Consider the following 15,807-nt stretch of genomic DNA (forward strand, 5'->3'; position numbering starts at 1 on the left):
TGAAACGTTACACATATTCCAGAAAAAAATCCATGGAAATCAAATGGAAATCTTTCTGGGAAGACTGTATAAGTACATACTCTTCTTTTATGCAATTTTAGTATGGTGGAAATAAAGAAGTGTAATATATGAAATTAGTTTAAAAGCTTAGAAAAAAAATAAAGTGAAATAACATACATGTTATTAATGAATAACTACAGAAAAAGCTGTATAATTACATGTTAATTAAGTTTTCTCCTTATTGTATCTGCAATACCTCAAAATTACATTTCCTTTCTGTGTATTCTTCTAGCAAAATATCCTTTCTTATCTGGTTATTTAGGACTTTTTAATTTTTCTGTTCTCGAAGTACGAGCTTCTTCTTGCATTTGCAGCTTTTCCCTTATCTCTGCCTCAAGGTTGGCAATAATTTCATTTGGGATTCCACCCACTGCAGACTTCTGATCTTCAACAGTGAAAGCAGCCACATTACCTGCCTCAAGGGGCTCTGCCTCTGGACAGGGTTCTTCCAGGTGACCTTGATCAGCTCCCTTGGGTTCCATCTCTGCAGCTATTGGCAATAGTAACAGTGATGCACAGCTCTCTGAAGGCACACCTTCCAGTAAAGGAGGGAAGGGGGTAACTGCAGGTGGGGCAAGTACAATCACACACACATTACTTATCACAAATTCTCTAGGACTGTGGAAGAGATGTTCATACAATTTATAGGGTTTAAATAAGCTGATATTCAAGTACTCAATGATTGCTTTGGCTTGCTTCATGCTGAAGACATCCATGTCACCACTTCTTTCTGAATCAGTTTCTCCTATTCCAGCCATTGCTTTTCCAAGGTCCTTTATTTTATCTCTTAAGGTCATACATTTGTCATGGAGATTCTCCAACAGGAAGTTCAATAGAATCCTGAGAGCTGCACAAGACTGAAGTTCTTTTCTTTAGCCCACCAAAGTCTGGCAGTATAATAATCTAAGACAATATCTTCCTTCAAGGATGTCTTTAATTGTTTAAGATTAAACAATTTTTTGAACTCCTTTTTTGAACAGCCTTTTTTGAACTCCTTCTACATTTTATTCTGACAAAGCAGTCATTTGGGAAGGAGAAAGAAACGTCTGATGAATAATCTTCTGTCCACCTCCTGCATCCTGACCCTGGTCTTCTGCCCCGGTGGGCTGCCAGCCTCCACCTCCGCCATGGTGCCCGGGCTTGGCGTCGCCATCGTGCAGGGAATAGGGCAGGCCCCAAATCTCCTCCTGTGTGGCCCTGGTGCCTGTTCTCACCCTGCTGGGCACCTCGGAGTCATAACCTCAGCAGCAGCCACATCCCCACTGGGTGCTGCCTCCCCCACTTGTTCCCAAATCTTTACATCGCATACAGCTGAGCCCGTCGAGGAGACCCCTTATTTTTGCAAAAACTCCTATAGTAGCTTTTTCTTAAACGGCTCATATCTTACACCCCTTTTTATTAACAGTTGCGTTAATAATTTCACTCCAGCCTCTTCTGCTGCTGCAAGCTCGGCTCCCATGGTGAACACCCAGCCGCTCACCTGCCCTTCAGGCCATGTCCTGGGGTCAAAGCTGGGGTCTGGCTGTGAGCTTTGTGCAGCCGGGTGCCCTCTGGGTGCTCGTGCGGCGCTGCTCTGCCCCAGTCACAGCGGGGGCACCACGTGAAGGGATCGAGGCCCCCAGTTGGGTGCAGAACCGGAGCCCCCCAGGGTCGGGCACTGCCGAGCTGCTGGCCCAGCTGCACGTGGCTTGTGGGCCCAACGCGGCCTCCTGATTGGTGCGTTCCCTCTGATCACGCGTGGCTCTATTGGCCCGTCCGAGCCCGGCAGCCCCTTCCGATTGGTTGCCACCTCCTCCTGTTCTGCCTGGTTACCGCCAGAGCCCCCCAGCCATCAGCTCCAGCTGATCGCCGGTCACCCAGGGGTAACCCGGTGGGGCCACTGGGGAGCAACTGCGGGCTGGGTGCTGTGCTCAGGGGGTTGCGTGGGGTGGGTCTGCATCACCCACACGGCCGTGACTCCATGTTCCATGGCTGCGTAGACCATCAGTGTATCAGTCACACGGCGTTTAGTCACGCTGCTGGCTCTCATCTTCAAGCCTCTCTGTCTGTCTGTCCCCAAAGGTTCAGCCCAGCTGTCCTGCTCTAACCGTGATGCCTCCGGAGCGTTCTCTCAGCGTGCCCGGGCTCGTCTCCTACGTGGTCAGCGTGGTCAACTTCACCTCTCTCCAGCAGATGCCAGCACCGGCCTTCGTCACCGTGTCTTGTGCTCTCACCGGCCAAAGGGCAGCGGTGGCAGTGAGAGCTCTCGGCGGGGACTGTGCACCTGGTGAGCACCGTTAGGGGAAGGGAAGCTTCTCCTGGGAAGCTGTTGCAAGCCAGGAGCTGCCCGTGTGCGGCACTCACCCTGTCCTTCACACTGCAGGTCACTGCAGAGACGTGGGAATTCATCACCAGCTAGCGAGCTCTTACCACGTCCTTCTCTTCACTCTCTTTGCTGTTTCGGCACTGACAGCTGCTATGTTCCTCGGTAAGTGATTTGTAACTCGAGAGGTTGCACCTAGATGAAGCAGAGATGTGTGCTTCCCTCACTGTGATTTAGGGCCAGTTCCACATCCCTGCCTTTCACAGCACAGCACTCTTCGGGAGCTTTAGGAAACTGAAGTCATTCTAGAAAAGATGTGACTGCAGTTGTTTCTCTTGAGCAGTCCTCCCTTCAGTTACTGGGGATCTGAACCTCAGCCAGAGGCAGGAGGCAACAAGGAAGGAAACCTTCCACTTGTGACTGCAGCCCCTGCAGCTGCAGGCAGTGTAATGTGATAGAATCCAGGAGGATGGGGGGAAGCAGCACTTTGAGGAAGAGCTGCCAGAGTTGGGGGAAAAAACAAACTGTTAAGTTCAATGCAGGCAGCCCGCGCTCCAGTTAGAGCACAGCCTAACTGGGGGCAGCTGTCCTTGAAAGCAGCCAGTGGCTGACCCGCAGGAGTCAGCAGTGGGATCTGGGCCCAGGAAAAGCTTCCAGGTGCAGCCCAGGGAGGGGTTTGAGCAGGACCCCACCTTCACGGGTTCAGAAACGGCAGCCCAAGTCCCTGCTGCTGACCATAGGGGGCTCAGAATCTAACCAGGGTGCTGGTTCTCTGCAGCCTACAATGCGTTCCTGACCAGGCTGCAAACGGTGCCTGTTGTGTATGTGCCTACCACTGCTGTACCTCACACAGGTAAGTTTTTTTTTTTTTTTCCCCTCTATTTTGGCACTTTCTAGTCCTATTTCCCACACACATGCCAGGCTAGCATCCTGGGTTCATGGCGCAGTGCAGCTCAGTGAGTTCATCACCACTTCACACACAAACACCCCCAAAATTCACCACTGAGGGTGAGCTCCAAGAACACGGGGCCTTTGGAGGGGTCTGGAGAACGTCCCCTCCTCTGTGAAGAGCCAGGAACACTGGAGTTCTGAACGCAGCCTCCCTTTGTTTCCTTTTTTGCAGGATATTCCTACCCTGGCAGCTCCCAGCACGAAAGGACTCAGCTGGGGCTCTGGAGCGTGCGGAGGTGAATCCTACCAGAGAGATCCCCACTGTGAGCAGGGATGGGTTGTTTCCAACCTGAACAAAAATTGTTTAATTCACCCTGTTTTCTGCTGATCTGAGCCTTGGAGGTTAAGTACCCGTGCTCTCCTGACGTTTAACTGCACGGTGAGGGCCGGGCCAGGTTAGCTTTTGGGATTAACGGCAGGCCCACCAGCCACGTTCCCTCTCATGTGCTCTGTAACTGCTCGTAACCCCCATTCTTTACCAGTCCCAGTTCAAATCAACGCTCAAGACAGCAAACGCATTAAAGGCAGACCAGTTGGTGTGTATTTTATCCAAAATTTATTGAAGCAAGATGGGCGGGGCTACAGGGACAGCATGACAGTCACATTCCTGGCTGGCCTTCCCGGGCAGCATGCTCAAGTCACACCTTGGCGTCTCGTTCTGTGGTCACCTCTCCTCCCGGCGAGCTGCGCGGCCATCCGTGCGCCGTGTCCCAGCCACCCCAGCTCCCCCCGCTTAGTGCTGCTTTCGCCTGAAGGAGCATCCTGGGGGCAGAGCAGAGCGGTGAGAGCCGGGAGCTTCTGAAACCCCTCAAACCAACACCCACACTGCGCTTCTTGGCACAAATTCCTCCATTTCACCACAGAAACACACCTCCCTCCTCCTCTACCGCCGAAGAAAAGCCCCGTAAGGCCCAAGCCGTTTTTTAACCCAGCAATTAACCGTTACGTGCCGCCCCCCACGCACCTTCTGTGAGCCTCGCCTTGCCGCCGGTGGGCTGGCACAGCACGGTGGAGCAGCCGACACACAGCACGACGGTCTGCGCGTGGCTGAACACCGTGGTGATCTTGTAGCACCCTGCGGGCAGAGCACGGGGAGGGGGCGGCGTTGAGGCGCGGGGCGGCACCGGGAGGGAACCGGGCCCCGCGCCCCCCCCCGCCCGCTCCCCGAGGCGCCTACCGGGGCACTTGACGTCCATGAAGTAGGAGTTGGGGCTCTGCACCAGGCGCTTCTTCTTGTGCTTCCTCTTCTCCTCCTCGGGGGACGGGTGCAGCAGGTCCTTGGCCAGCTGCGGGCGGGAACAGCCGCGCTCAGCCCCGCCGCCACCGGGCCCCGCCGCCCCCCGCCGCCATCTTGCGCCCCCGCCGCCGAGGAGATGGCGGCGACCGCGGCTCCCCCCGGCCCTCCCCGCTCCCCTCCTCCTCCCCCGGCCACCCCCAGCCCCGCGGAGCCCGCTCCCGGCCCCGCAGCCCGCGGCGGGGCGGCGAGGCCCGGGCCCGGGGGCGCGGCGCACTCACGGGCATGGTGGCGTGCAGGCGGCCGCGGCCGGAAAGGGGCCAAACCGGAAGCGAGCGCCGCTATATCCGCCGCGGGGTTCCCCGCACGGGCGGAAGCGAGGCGCGGCGCCATCTTGAGAAGGTCGCGGGGCGGGCGGGGGGGCGGCCATCTTGGGAAGGGCGGGGCGCGCCTCCCTGGCGAAGGGGCGGGGCGCCGCGACAAATAGGGCGTGGCTACGGGATGGGGGGCGTGGTCGTGGGTTAGCCCCGCCCCTCCGGGCCGGGCCGGGCCCCGTGGCGGGCGGGGGGCAGAGCGGCCCGGCGGGCGGGGGCCATGGCCAAGGCGTACGACCACCTCTACAAACTGCTGCTCATCGGAGACAGCGGCGTGGGCAAGACCTGCCTCATCATCCGCTTCGCCGAGGACAACTTCACCAGCACCTACATCTCCACCATCGGTGCGTCCCCGCCGCCACCGGGCCCCCCCGCGACCCCCCCACCGGGACCGGGCCCCCTGCACCCCCCCTTAACGGGACCGACCCCCCTAAAGCCCCCCCACCGGGACCGGGTCCCCTACACCCCCCCGTACCGGGACCGACCCCTTCTGGAACCCCCCCACCGGGACCGCCCCCCCCCCGCACCCCCAGAACTTCCCCACCGGGACCGGACCTCCCCCTCCCCCCCCACCCCCCCAACACCGGGACCCCCCCCCCGCCCCTCCCCGCCCCCCCCCGCCGCTCTTTGCCTCGCCCGATCCGGCTCGGATCCGGCCCGCGCCGTTTTGCAATCCCGGAGCGGCCCCGGGACCCCCCTCCGGGAGCGGCTGAGCCCCGGGGGGGCCTCCGCGGGGCCTCCGCTGCGGGGAACGGCACCGGGACCCCCCGGGACCGGGTCCTGGCCACCCCCGGGGGTCCGTGGCAGAACCGCTGCGGGCAGGGCTCGGCCGCCCCCACACCGAAAAGGACGAGGGGGGGGCGCTGATGGCGGCCGTGTCCCAGGCCAGGACCCGGGGCCCTTCTCCTCCTCCTCCTCCTCCTCCTCCTCCTCCTTCTCCTTCTCCTCTTCCTCCCGGCCCTGCCTTCAAAGCCATTTCCTGAGCCGGCGGCAGCTGCCCCGTCCCGCCAGCAACTCCGTAAACTCCATAAAAACTCCATAAAAACTCCACCAACTCCACCAAACTCCATCAACTCCGGCTCCCGGCCTCTGGCACCCGCACCCACCAACCATGCTGAGCACCGGGGGGCAGCAGCGTGGGCGCTGGGGGGGCTGGGGGAGGCAGCCCGGCTGGGGGGGCTCCTGGCAGCCTGTGGGGTTGGGTTAACCCCCAGCCGGGCAGCCCCCCGGTGCTCGGAGTGCTGTGATGCCGTCCCACGGGAATGCCTCGTCCCAACCCTGGGGGGCTTGGGGGTGCCCCCCCTGCCCGCTCCCACCCGGTTTTGCCCCCCCGGGGCTGTTTGTGGCCGGGCAGCTCCTCGCCCCGCAGCCAGGTCCCCGCTCCCACCGGCCTCCCCTTCCCCTCCCAGGCATCGACTTCAAAATCCGGACGGTGGAAATCGATGGGAAGAAGATCAAGCTGCAGGTCTGGTGAGTTTGGGGGGCGCGGGGGCACCCCCAGGCCCTCAGCACCGCCAGGACACCCTCACACCCCCCCTCTGCTCCCTCGCAGGGACACGGCGGGGCAGGAGCGCTTCAAAACCATCACGACAGCCTATTACCGCGGGGCCGTGGTACGGCGGGGGGGACGCGGGGGGGACCCCGGGGGGCTGGGGCAGCCCCCGGGTGGTGTCGGGTCCCTGCCGGGCTGACCGCGCCGTCCTCGCAGGGCATCATCCTGGTGTACGACATCACGGATGAGAAATCCTTCGAGAACATCCAGAACTGGATGAAGAGCATCAAGGAGGTGGGGGCACGGTGGGGCTGGGGCTGTGAAGGGGCTGGGGTGGGTGGGTGGGTGAAGCTGCCACGTTCTCTGTCCCCCCCCCCCAAAGAATGCGTCTGCTGGCGTCGAGCGGCTCCTCATCGGCAACAAGTGCGACATGGAGAGCAAGCGCAAAGTGCAGCGGGACGCCGCCGAGAAGGTAGGGTGGGGGCACGAGCCCCCCCGGCCGTGGGGCAGGGCTGTGGGGCCGTGTCCCCCCTTCCCACACGGCGTCCCCTCGTCCTCCAGCTGGCCAAGGAGCACGGGATCCGCTTCTTCGAGACCAGCGCCAAGTCCAGCGTGAACGTGGAGGAGGTGAGAGGCGCAGGGGGGCCGCTGCCCCCCATGGTGGGGGTGGTCTCAGGGGGTCCCTGTGCGGGGGGCAGCCCCCGCTGACCCCCCCTCTCTCCCCATAGGCCTTCAGCACGCTGGCGCGGGACATCCTGCAGAAATCAACCCGAAAAGCGGTGAGTGGGCTGGGGGCAGGGGGCTGAGCTGGGGGCGCCCCCTTCCAGCCCCCCCCTGACCCCGTGTCCCCCTCCAACCCCTCCCCGTACTCTTGCAGGTCCCGAGCACCGCCGCCACGGCCGGCTCGCTGCCGGAGCCCAGCGCCCCGCGGCGGGGCAGCTCCAGGTGCCGGCTGCTGTAGGGCCGCCACCGCCCCGGGGCAGCGCGGGCGCCTCTCCGGGAGCCGGGGGGGGGCTGCAGCGGGGGCGACCCCGCACCAGGTGCCATAAACCCGGCCTGTGCCTTGCCCCCGGCTCCGCTCCGTGTCTGGGGGATTGGGGGGGGGGGACAGGGGGGAGCGGGGGGGGGGACGCGGACACGCGTGGGCACGCCAGTGGGACGGGAAGCCCCGCCCCTTGGCGCTAAGCCCCGCCCCTTTGGCGCTAAGCCCCACCCCTTGGGTCAAAACCGTGCCCCTCGGCGCCAAGCTGTGCTCCTCGGATGGAGGCCACGCCCCCCCGACGAAAGCCACGCCCCTTCGGTTAACGCCACGCCCCTTTGGCGCCAAGCCGCGCTGCTCGGACCGAGGCCACGCCCATCGGCGCTAAGCCACGCCCCTTTGTGCCGAGCCCGCGCCCCTTGGCGCCAAGCCGCATTCCTTGGCTCGAGGCCACGCCCATTGGTTCAAAACCACGCCCCCTCGGCGCGAAGCCACGCCCCTCGCATGAGCCGCACCCGAACCCCGCCCGTACGCGGAGGCCACGCCCCCTCAGCCCTGAGCCACGCCTCCCGCGGAGCACCCGCGCCCCTCGCAGGAGACCACGCCCCTCGCCGAGAGAAGCCACGCCCCTCTCACTAACCCCGCCCCTCGCAGTAACCCCGCCCCCTCGGCGGCCCCGCCCCGCTCCCGGCACCCCCCGCGCCCCGCGATGGCGCCGCGGTGCCGGTTCCGGTAGCGCCATGGGCCCGGTGGGGCCGCGGGGCTGGGCGCTGCTGGCGGCGCTGGGAGCGCTGGGGCTCGGCCTGCGGTGAGCGGGGGCTGGGGGGGCACCGGCACCGGGACCGGGGGGGGGTCGGTCAGGCTCCGGGACCGGCCCTGACGCTCCCCCCGCGCTCTCCCCGCAGGGCGGCGGCGGCGATGGCGGCGGGCGAGGAGCGGCGCTCGGGTGGGTGCGGGGCGGGGCTGGGACCGGCACCGGGACCGAGACCGGGACCGGGGCTTGGGGCTGGAACCGGAGGCTGGGGACCGGGACCAGGGGCTGGGACTGGGACTGGGCCCGGGGGCTGAGGTCCGGGGCTTGGGACCGGGACCGGGAGTGGGGACGAGGCTGGGGCTGGAACCGGGACCAGGGCTGGGACCGGGGCTTGGGACTGGAACCGGAGGCTGGGGACCGGGACTAGGGCCTGGATCTGGGACCGGGGCATGGGGCTGGGACCAGAGAACCGGGACCAGGACCAGGGGATGGAGACTGGGGTTGGGGACTGGGACCAGGGCACGGGGCTGGGACCGGTGGACCTGGACTGGGGATTGGAGACTGGGGCTGGAACCGGGACCAGGGGCTGGGACCGGGACTGGGACCGGGACTGGGAGATGGGGACCGGGACTAGTGCCTGGAACCGGGACCAGGGGATCGGGCTGGGAACAGAGGACCGGGACCAGAGGCTGGAACCGGGACTGTGACCGGGGGTTGGGGACTGGGGCTTGGGACTGGGGCCGGGGCACGGGGCTGGCACCGGTGGACTGGGAGCTGGGGGCTGGGGATGAGGCTGGGGCTGGAACTGGGACTAGGGCTGGGACCAGGACTCAGGGCCGGGACCAGAGGACCGGGACCAGGACTGGAACCAGGGCTCGGGGCTGGGGACCGGGACCGGTTCCCGACCCATGCTCAGTGCCCACACCGTGCCCGCAGCGAGCTCCACGCCGAGCACGCCGTGCTGGCAGCTGGAGGACTTCGTGGTGGCGCAGGAGTGCGGCCGCTGCTCCAGCTTCCAGGCGGTGAGTGACCCTGCGGGGGCTGCCCCCCCCCCCCCCGGTACCGGCACCATCCCCGTGCTGCCACCCGGTCTCACGGCTCCTCGCCCCGACCCCTCTCGCTTGCAGAAAACGGTCCCGGAGTGCGGCCCCACCGGCTTCGTGGAGCGCATCAGCTGCACCGCCTCCAAGCGGGACGAGTTCAAGAGGTGGGCGAGGGGCCGGGGGCCGTGGCGGGGCCGCGTTGGGGCCGTTCCCCCCCGGGAATCGCGCCCCTGCCCTCCCCCCCTCCTCCTTTTTTTTTTTTTTCTCCTTCTTCTCCCCCTCCCCGCAGCTGCCGCTCGGCGGTGCTGGAGGCGCACGTCTTCTGGAGGTTCGTGGGCACCATGATGTGCGTGGCGGCCGTCTTTGCCGTGCTGGTGGTGTGCCGGCAGCGCGTGCTGGACAGGAAGGCGCTGGAGAAGGTGCGCAAGCAGATCGAGTCCATCTAGCGCCCGCGGGGCACCGGGCACGGCGGCGGCACCCACACCGCGGGGACTCGGCTCCGTTCCCGAAGCAGCCGGGAGGAGGAAGAGGAAGAGGAGGAAGGAGCACCCACGGGCCCCCTACCCCGCTCTGCCGTGCCCCTGTGGATGCTGCGGCCCAGCGGGGGCTGCCCGGTGCCCCGTGGGGTCCCGGTGGCGATTTGGGCTGCGTGGGGAGCCCGGTGCCCTGGTGGCGTGCAATAAAGCCCAGTTGTTATCACCCCGGTGCTGTCGGTGTTTGTCCTCCTGGGGCTGGGCCGTGCCTCCCGGTCGTGCCCCGCTGCCCCCGGGGGTGCCCCTTCCTCGCCGAGTCCCCCCCAGCCACGTTTGGGTGCAGAGCAGGGGTGGGTTTATTCACCAGAAGCCACCTGCGAGCACAGAGCTCCCCTCCCCTGCGCTGTGCGTGGGGGGCACCCAGCGCCCCTGCCTGGGGCATGGTGGGGGGGGCCCCCGACTGCGCCCCCACCCCAGTCCCAGGGTGGCTCCCAGCCCCCAGCACGGGGCCGTTCCCCGCTGGCTGTCACATCTCGTCCCCGTGCGCCTGTTTTGCTGCCACCGCTGCGTCCTGCGGCCACGGCTGAGCCCTCGGATCCCCTGGGGGAGCCCGGCCTGAGGAGTTGGTGCCCGGCTCCCTGCCAGGGGGGGGCAGCCTGTCCTCCTGCCCCCCCTTGGCACCGTTCTCCGCTGCCACCCCCGGCTCTTCCAGCTGCCACCACGTCCCCGGGGCTTCTCCAGCCGGTGCCGGCGGCTCCACTCGGGTCAGGATGTGCCTGGAGATCACTGTGGGGACGGGGAGCACCGGGCAGGGCTGGGGGCAGCTGCTGCCGCCCCCCCTGGGATCCCGCAGCCCCCCCAGCTCCCCATTACCTCCTGTGGGCTGGGGGGGGTCCTGGCGGCCCCCCCGGCCCCAGCAGAAGGGGCTGTAGCTGGGGAAGATGATGAGCACCAGGGAGAAGAGCAGGATCTGGGGGGGGGAGGACACAGGAGTGGGGTTACGGCAACAGGAGGTGTGCAGGGGGGGGCCACCCATGGGTGCGCTGCCCCTGGGTGGGGGCTGAGCCCCTTTTTTGGGGGGGGGATATGCATGTGGGTACCAGGACGCAGGTGCTGGTCTGGGCGGCTTTGTTGGACGTCTGCTTGATGAGAGCCTGCAGCGCCTGCAGCTGGCTCAGCAGGGACCTGGGGGGGACGAGGTGAGGGGGAGGAAATGGGGGGGGGGTCCAGGCGTTGCCGTGCACCCCCCCGGGGGTCCCCACCGCTCACCCGTTGCGCTGCTCCAGCTCCCGAACCTTCCTGTGCAGCTCCTGGTTCTGCGCTGAGCACGAGGCCGCCCTGCCCGGGGAGGGGTGGGGGTGCTGAAGGGCCCCCCCCAGAGGAAGGAGAGGGTGGGGGGCACCCGGGGGGGGGTCCCTGCTGTCTCCCACCTGCTCTCCAGCCCGTCCAGGTATTCCTTCCTCCTGCGGCGGCTGTCCTGCGCCGACTGCTTGTTGCGGATTTTCCTCCGCACCTTCTTCAGGACGCGCTCCTCAGCCTGCTGCGGCCGGGGGGGGGTGAGCCGGGACCCGCACCTTGCCCCCCCCCCCCCCCCCCCCCAACTCGGGACCCTCCCTCCCCAAACCCACCTTGCTGAGGGGCAGGGAGCCGGGCAGCGTCACCCCCTCCTGCGCCAGCAGCCGCTGCTCCTCCTCCGACAGCAGCAGGACCGGGGGCTGCGGGGAGAAACGGGGGGGGGCCAGGGGGGAGAATTGGGGTGCACGGTGCCGGGGGGGGGGGCAGCAGAGCAGGACTCACCGTGGGGGGGGGCAGCAGGGGCAGGGTGGGCAGTGCAGTGATGATGCAGGACTCGGGGGGCAGCAGCGCGGGGGGCAGCCAGTCTGGGGGGGGGTGGGGGGTGATGCTCTGCCCTGTGGGATGTGGCCCCCCCGGGCTGAGCCCCCCCCAGCCCCACTGACCCAGCTGGATGGTGACCCCGCCGTGTGGGGGGGTCCCGGCGGTGCAGACCACCTCGTAGACGGTGTTGGTGGCGGGGGGGGGCTCCTCCGGCTGCTCCCCCCCATCCCCCGGGGGGGGGTCCTGGGGGGGCCGGGGGGGGCCGCACACCTCGTCCGGGGCCACGGCCGGGCCCAGCGGCTCCTCGGGCTGGGTCCCGTCCTGCGGCCGGGGGGGGTGGACACGGTGGGGACCCCGGGGGTGGCACCTCCCGGTGTGCCCCCCCCCCCAAACCCCAGCCCCACTCACGGTGTCCGGGAGGGGCCCCCAGCCCCCAAAGGGGGGCAGGAAGGGGTCGGCCCCCAGGCACAGCTCGTCCGGATCCATCGGGGGGGGCCCGGTGGGTCTGTCCCGGTCCGTCTGTCCCCGGTCCGTCTGTCCCGTCCCGTCCCGTCCCGTCCCGGTCCGCCCCCTCCAGGATCTCGGATCCTGGCCGAGCCCCGCCAAGCCCCTCCCCCAACCGGCGGCGGGGCCGCGCCCCCCTCCCGCTACCGGGGGCTCGGGGCTGGCTGCGGGGCAGCGGCCGCCGCCGGTGTCCGCACCGGGACCCCCGGGATCCCCCCCGGGCCCGTCCCGGAGCCCCCAGGGACCGGGCAGAACCGAGCCCCACTTAACGACCCGGTGCGCTCCGTCCTGCCCGGTCCCGGTCCCGGTAGGGGTCCCCGTAGGGGTCCCGGTCTCGGTCCCGGTCCCGGTGGGGGTCCCGGTCCAGGTCGGGGTCCCGGTCCCGGTCCCTGTCCCGGAACTGGTCGGGGTCCTGATCCCGGTGGGGGTCCCGGTGCCGGTCCCTTCCCCTTCCCCTTCCCGTTCCCAGCCCCGTTCCCGTCCCGCCCCGCCCGCTCCCTTCCCGTTCCCGTCCCGTTCCCTTCGGCCTCCCCCAGCCCCTCTCGGGCCGCCCCCCCGGGGCCATCCCCGCGTGTCCGGGGCGGGTCCCAGCCCCGTGTTCCCCCCCCCCTCCCTCCCCGCTCCGCCCCGGTTCTCGCAGCGCGGCCGCCCGGAGCCTTCCCGGTGCCGGTGGCGGCGGAGCCCGGCGGGATGGCGGCGGGAGGCGGCCCCGGGGCCGCGGAGCTGGCCTGGAGCCCCGGGGCCGCGCCTCGAGGGGCCCCCCCCGAGCTGGGGCTGAAGCTGGGGGCTCTGGGGGCGCTGCTGCTGCTGCCCCTGGGCTGCGGGCTGGGGCCGCTCTGCTGCCTGCGGCACCCCCCGGGCACCGCCGGTACCGGGGGGGGGACGGGGGGGGACGAGGGGGGGTGAGGGGGAGTGGGGGGGGGTGAGGGAGGATGGGGGGGGGCAGGGGGGGAGGCTCCCGGGGGGGGCGGCCCCAGGGGTGGTGGGGGGTAAAGGTGGGGGGTGTTAGGGGGGGGTACGCGAGGGCTGGGGGGGGATTTGGGGGGGTGCCGGGGGGGTGCCGGGGGGGTGGGGGGGACCGGGGTCAGTCCGGGGGGGGGGTTGGAGGGGGGTTGGGGGTCCGGGGGGGCTCCAGAAGGGGTTGTCCTGGGGGGTTTTGGGGGAGAAGCCTGGGGTCTGGGGGGTCTGGGGGTCCGAGGGGGTTGCCCCAGGGTCAAGCTCGGGGGGTTCTGGGGGTCCGGGGGGGCTCCAGAAGGGGTTACCCCAGGGGTTATGGGGGTCTGGGGGGGTTTTGGGGGAGAAACCTGGGGTCAGGAGGGTCTGGGGGTCCGACGGGGTTGCCCCACGGGTGGGGGGTACCAGGGTCAAGCTGGGGGGGGGGTTCTGGGGGTCCGGGGGGGGGGGGCACCTGGAGGGGTTACCCTGGGGGTTATGGGGTCTGGGGGGGCAACCTGGGGTCTGGGGGTCCCAGGGGCTGCCCCGGGGGTTGGGGGAGGCCTGGGGGGATCTAGGGGAGGTTGGGGGGGCAGCTGGGAGGGTTTGAGGGGGGGTCTCATCCCCTTCTTGCCCCCCCCCCCAGACTTGCAGAGCCCGGGGCTGAGCCTGCTGAGCTGCTTCGCGGGGGGCGTCCTGCTGGGCACCTGCCTGCTCGACCTCCTGCCCTCATACCTGGCCGGCATCGCCGCCGCGCTGGACGAGCTGCGAGTCCCGGTGGGGACGGGGGGGCAACGGGGATGGGGGGGGGCAATATGGGGACAGGGGGGGCAACGGGGACGGGGGGGGCAACGGGGACGGGACGGGAGGGGATGGGATGGAACTGGGTGGTGGGGTGGGACGGGGACAGTGGGGATGGGGTGGGGGGTGGAAAAGTGGGGAGGGGGTCGGGGGGGTGGAAAAGTGGGGGGGGGACAATGGGGACGGGATGGGGGGTGGGGGCTGGGTAATGGGAACGGGACAGCAGCGTCTGGGTGGCTTGGGGGGGGACAACGGGTGGGGAAGGAATGGTGGGGGTGGGATGGGGGAGGTGGGTGTGGGAGGGCGCGGTGGGGAGGGGGCAATGGGGAAGGGGATGGTGGGGAAGGGAATGGAGGGGGCAGGCCGGGGGGGTTGGGGGCCGTCGGGGAGGCCGCGCCGTCCGGCCGTGACTCACGGAAAGATCCCGGCACGGCTTCCCGGCAGCCTCCACCTCCGCCTCCCTCCCCCCGTGTCCCCCCCCCCCCCCAGCAGCCCCGCACTGAGCCCCCACCCCTCTCTCCCCCCCCCCCCCAGCTGGAGTTCCCCCTCCCCGAATTCATCCTGGCCATGGGCTTCTTCCTGGTGCTGGTGCTGGAGCAGGCGGCGCTGGCCCAACAAGACACCACCGACCCCAGCCGGGGGGCGAGGACGAGGATGAAGAAGACGCAACAGCAGCGGCACGAGCCCTTCTACCCGCCGGCACCCCCCGCAACCCCCCCGGCTCCCCGAATCCCCCCAGCCCCTTGCGCTCGGGGCTGCTGGTGCTGGCGCTGGCGCTGCACGGGGCGCTGGAGGGGCTGGCGCTGGGGCTGCAGGAGGCCGGGGGGGCCGCGCTGCGCCTGTGCCTGGCGCTGCTGCTGCACAAGGGGCTGGTGGCCTTCAGCCTGGCGCTGCAGCTGCTGCGGGGCCGCCTGCGGCGGGGGGCCGTGGCCGCCTGCCTGCTGCTCTTCGCCCTCACGGCCCCGCTGGGCGTCGCGGTGGGGTTGGCGGTGACGGGGCCGGTTTGGGGTGGGGGGGTGCCGGGGGGCTAGGCCCGAGGCAGCGGCTGTGCCGCAGCGTGCTGGAGGGGCTGGCGGCCGGCACCTTCCTCTACGTGGCTTTCCTGGAGGTGCTGCCCCGGGAGCTGGGGGGGGCCCGGCTGCGCGTCCCCAAGGTGCTGGCGCTGCTGGGGGGCTTCGGCCTCGTCACCGCCGTGCTCTTCATCAGGATCTGATCACCGGGTGGGCGGGGGGCACCCCCCCGAGTCACCCCCCCAAGGGGTTAAATGCCCCCTGAATACCCCACCAAGTGCCAAAGGGGGCAGTTTTTGGGGCTCAGCCCCCCCCCCAGCAGCCCCGTGCCTCAGTTTCCCCTCCTGCACCAGCAGCGCCGCTCCCTGACGGGGTTTCCCCGGTGGCGCCCCCCCCCCCCCATTCTCCCAGCCCCCCCCTCCCCTAATTCAGGGATATGCAGGGGGGCGATCAGCCCCCCCCTAAAATAAAATAAGTGCCCTTACAGCACCCTGCCCCCCCCAGGGGGTGTGGGCGAAGCAATAAAGGACTGGGTGAGGAGAGGGTGCCCGTGTCCTGTGCCTGGGGGGGAATTTTTGGGGGGGGGCTCCACTGTGGGACCCCTCCCCTCGTATGGGGGTCGTGAGTGGGGCCTTGGGGGGGGTTGGGGAGTGCTGGGCTGTGAGACCCCCTCGTGGGCTCGTTGGGGGGGTCCTGAGTGGGGCTGTGATGGGATGGGGGGGGGATTTTGGGAGGGGGGCTCTGCTGTGGGACCCCCTTGCTGTGAGGGGTGGTCGCGAGTGGGGCCGGGGGGGAATTTGGGGGGGCTCAGCCGTGGGGCCCCCTCCTGGGGAGGGTCCTGGATGGGGCCGTGATGGGGGGGGGCACGGCTGGGGCTGGGGGGGGCTCGGACCCCAATTTTGGGGGGTTCCGGGGGGGGGGGGGGACTCTGGGGGCTCTGTTCCGGGCTGGGAGGGGTGACCCCGCCCCTCCCCTCCCCGTCCCGCGGTGCACGCCGGGACTTGTAGTCAGCTCCGCCCTCCCCGCCCCGCGCGCCGCGGGGGCGTTCCCCGGGGGGCGGG

General features: G+C 68.2%; 5 protein-coding genes and 1 pseudogene across 6 annotated transcripts in view; 3 read left to right on the top strand and 3 right to left on the bottom strand.

Annotated features, from left to right (window-relative positions):
- NUP210L (nucleoporin 210 like) overlaps positions 1-3,839 on the top strand; it is a gene marked incomplete at its 5' end in the record, with an annotated part of 30,603 nt that extends 26,764 nt beyond the window's left edge. Inside the window, 4 exons of the mRNA XM_082780743.1 lie at positions 2,122-2,326; positions 2,423-2,527; positions 3,141-3,215; positions 3,486-3,839. Coding sequence (XP_082636869.1) covers positions 2,122-2,326; positions 2,423-2,527; positions 3,141-3,215; positions 3,486-3,553 — 453 coding nt within the window. The 3' untranslated portion in view covers positions 3,554-3,839. The remainder of the gene's footprint in view (positions 1-2,121; positions 2,327-2,422; positions 2,528-3,140; positions 3,216-3,485) is intronic.
- Positions 315-2,029, bottom strand: LOC309888381 (ciliary-associated calcium-binding coiled-coil protein 1-like; annotated as a pseudogene). The gene is made up of 2 exons: positions 1,917-2,029; positions 315-1,275 (listed from the first exon to the last, which is right to left on the bottom strand). The product of its transcript is annotated as a ciliary-associated calcium-binding coiled-coil protein 1-like (transcript).
- Positions 3,840-3,852: 13 nt separating the features above from the next.
- Positions 3,853-4,878, bottom strand: RPS27 (ribosomal protein S27). Its single transcript, XM_082780742.1, has 4 exons — positions 4,829-4,878; positions 4,491-4,599; positions 4,278-4,388; positions 3,853-4,075 (listed from the first exon to the last, which is right to left on the bottom strand). Exons 1-4 carry the CDS (start codon positions 4,832-4,834, stop codon positions 4,047-4,049), a joined length of 255 nt encoding a protein of 84 aa, XP_082636868.1. The 5' UTR covers positions 4,835-4,878; the 3' UTR covers positions 3,853-4,046.
- Positions 4,879-5,106: 228 nt separating this feature from the next.
- Positions 5,107-9,779, top strand: LOC309888419 (ras-related protein Rab-13-like). The gene is made up of 12 exons (XM_082780741.1): positions 5,107-5,265; positions 6,331-6,391; positions 6,474-6,534; positions 6,630-6,707; positions 6,796-6,885; positions 6,975-7,040; positions 7,142-7,192; positions 7,291-7,358; positions 8,298-8,338; positions 9,083-9,168; positions 9,274-9,353; positions 9,479-9,779. The coding sequence occupies exons 1-12, from the start codon at positions 5,142-5,144 to the stop codon at positions 9,633-9,635; spliced, it is 963 nt and encodes a 320-aa protein (XP_082636867.1). The 5' UTR covers positions 5,107-5,141; the 3' UTR covers positions 9,636-9,779.
- A 227-nt stretch (positions 9,780-10,006) lies between these two features.
- On the bottom strand, positions 10,007-11,984 carry CREB3L4 (cAMP responsive element binding protein 3 like 4; the record flags this gene model as incomplete). Its single annotated transcript, XM_082780997.1, has 9 exons — positions 10,007-10,476; positions 10,536-10,632; positions 10,763-10,847; positions 10,932-11,000; positions 11,093-11,199; positions 11,291-11,377; positions 11,460-11,542; positions 11,621-11,819; positions 11,907-11,984. 9 exons carry the CDS (start codon positions 11,982-11,984, stop codon positions 10,019-10,021), a joined length of 1,263 nt encoding a protein of 420 aa, XP_082637123.1. The 3' UTR covers positions 10,007-10,018.
- A 708-nt stretch (positions 11,985-12,692) lies between these two features.
- On the top strand, positions 12,693-15,280 carry SLC39A1 (solute carrier family 39 member 1; the record flags this gene model as incomplete). The annotated part of the gene is given in 5 exon segments (XM_082780705.1): positions 12,693-12,870; positions 13,582-13,712; positions 14,271-14,426; positions 14,429-14,729; positions 14,732-15,280. Coding segments are annotated over 5 exon segments (984 nt in total). The 3' UTR covers positions 14,950-15,280.
- Between the last annotated feature and the right edge of the window lie 527 nt (positions 15,281-15,807).

This window comes from Aythya marila, assembly GCF_965140915.1.
Source record: "Aythya marila genome assembly, chromosome: 29".
In the NCBI taxonomy this organism is placed as follows: domain Eukaryota; kingdom Metazoa; phylum Chordata; class Aves; order Anseriformes; family Anatidae; genus Aythya; species Aythya marila.

Coding starts and splice junctions, on each gene's coding strand:
- LOC309888419 (XM_082780741.1), top strand. CDS start 5,142: ATGGCCAAGGCGTACGACCACCTCTACAAACTGCTGCTCATCGGAGAC. Junction 6,708..6,795: donor GGATGAAGAGCATCAAGGAG/GTGGGGGCACGG, acceptor CCCCCCCCAAAG/AATGCGTCTGCTGGCGTCGA. Junction 9,354..9,478: donor AAGCGGGACGAGTTCAAGAG/GTGGGCGAGGGG, acceptor CCCTCCCCGCAG/CTGCCGCTCGGCGGTGCTGG.
- RPS27 (XM_082780742.1), bottom strand. Junction 4,389..4,490: donor CATGGACGTCAAGTGCCCCG/GTAGGCGCCTCG, acceptor CTCTGCCCGCAG/GGTGCTACAAGATCACCACG. Junction 4,076..4,277: donor CAAGGCGAGGCTCACAGAAG/GTGCGTGGGGGG, acceptor CTCTGCCCCCAG/GATGCTCCTTCAGGCGAAAG.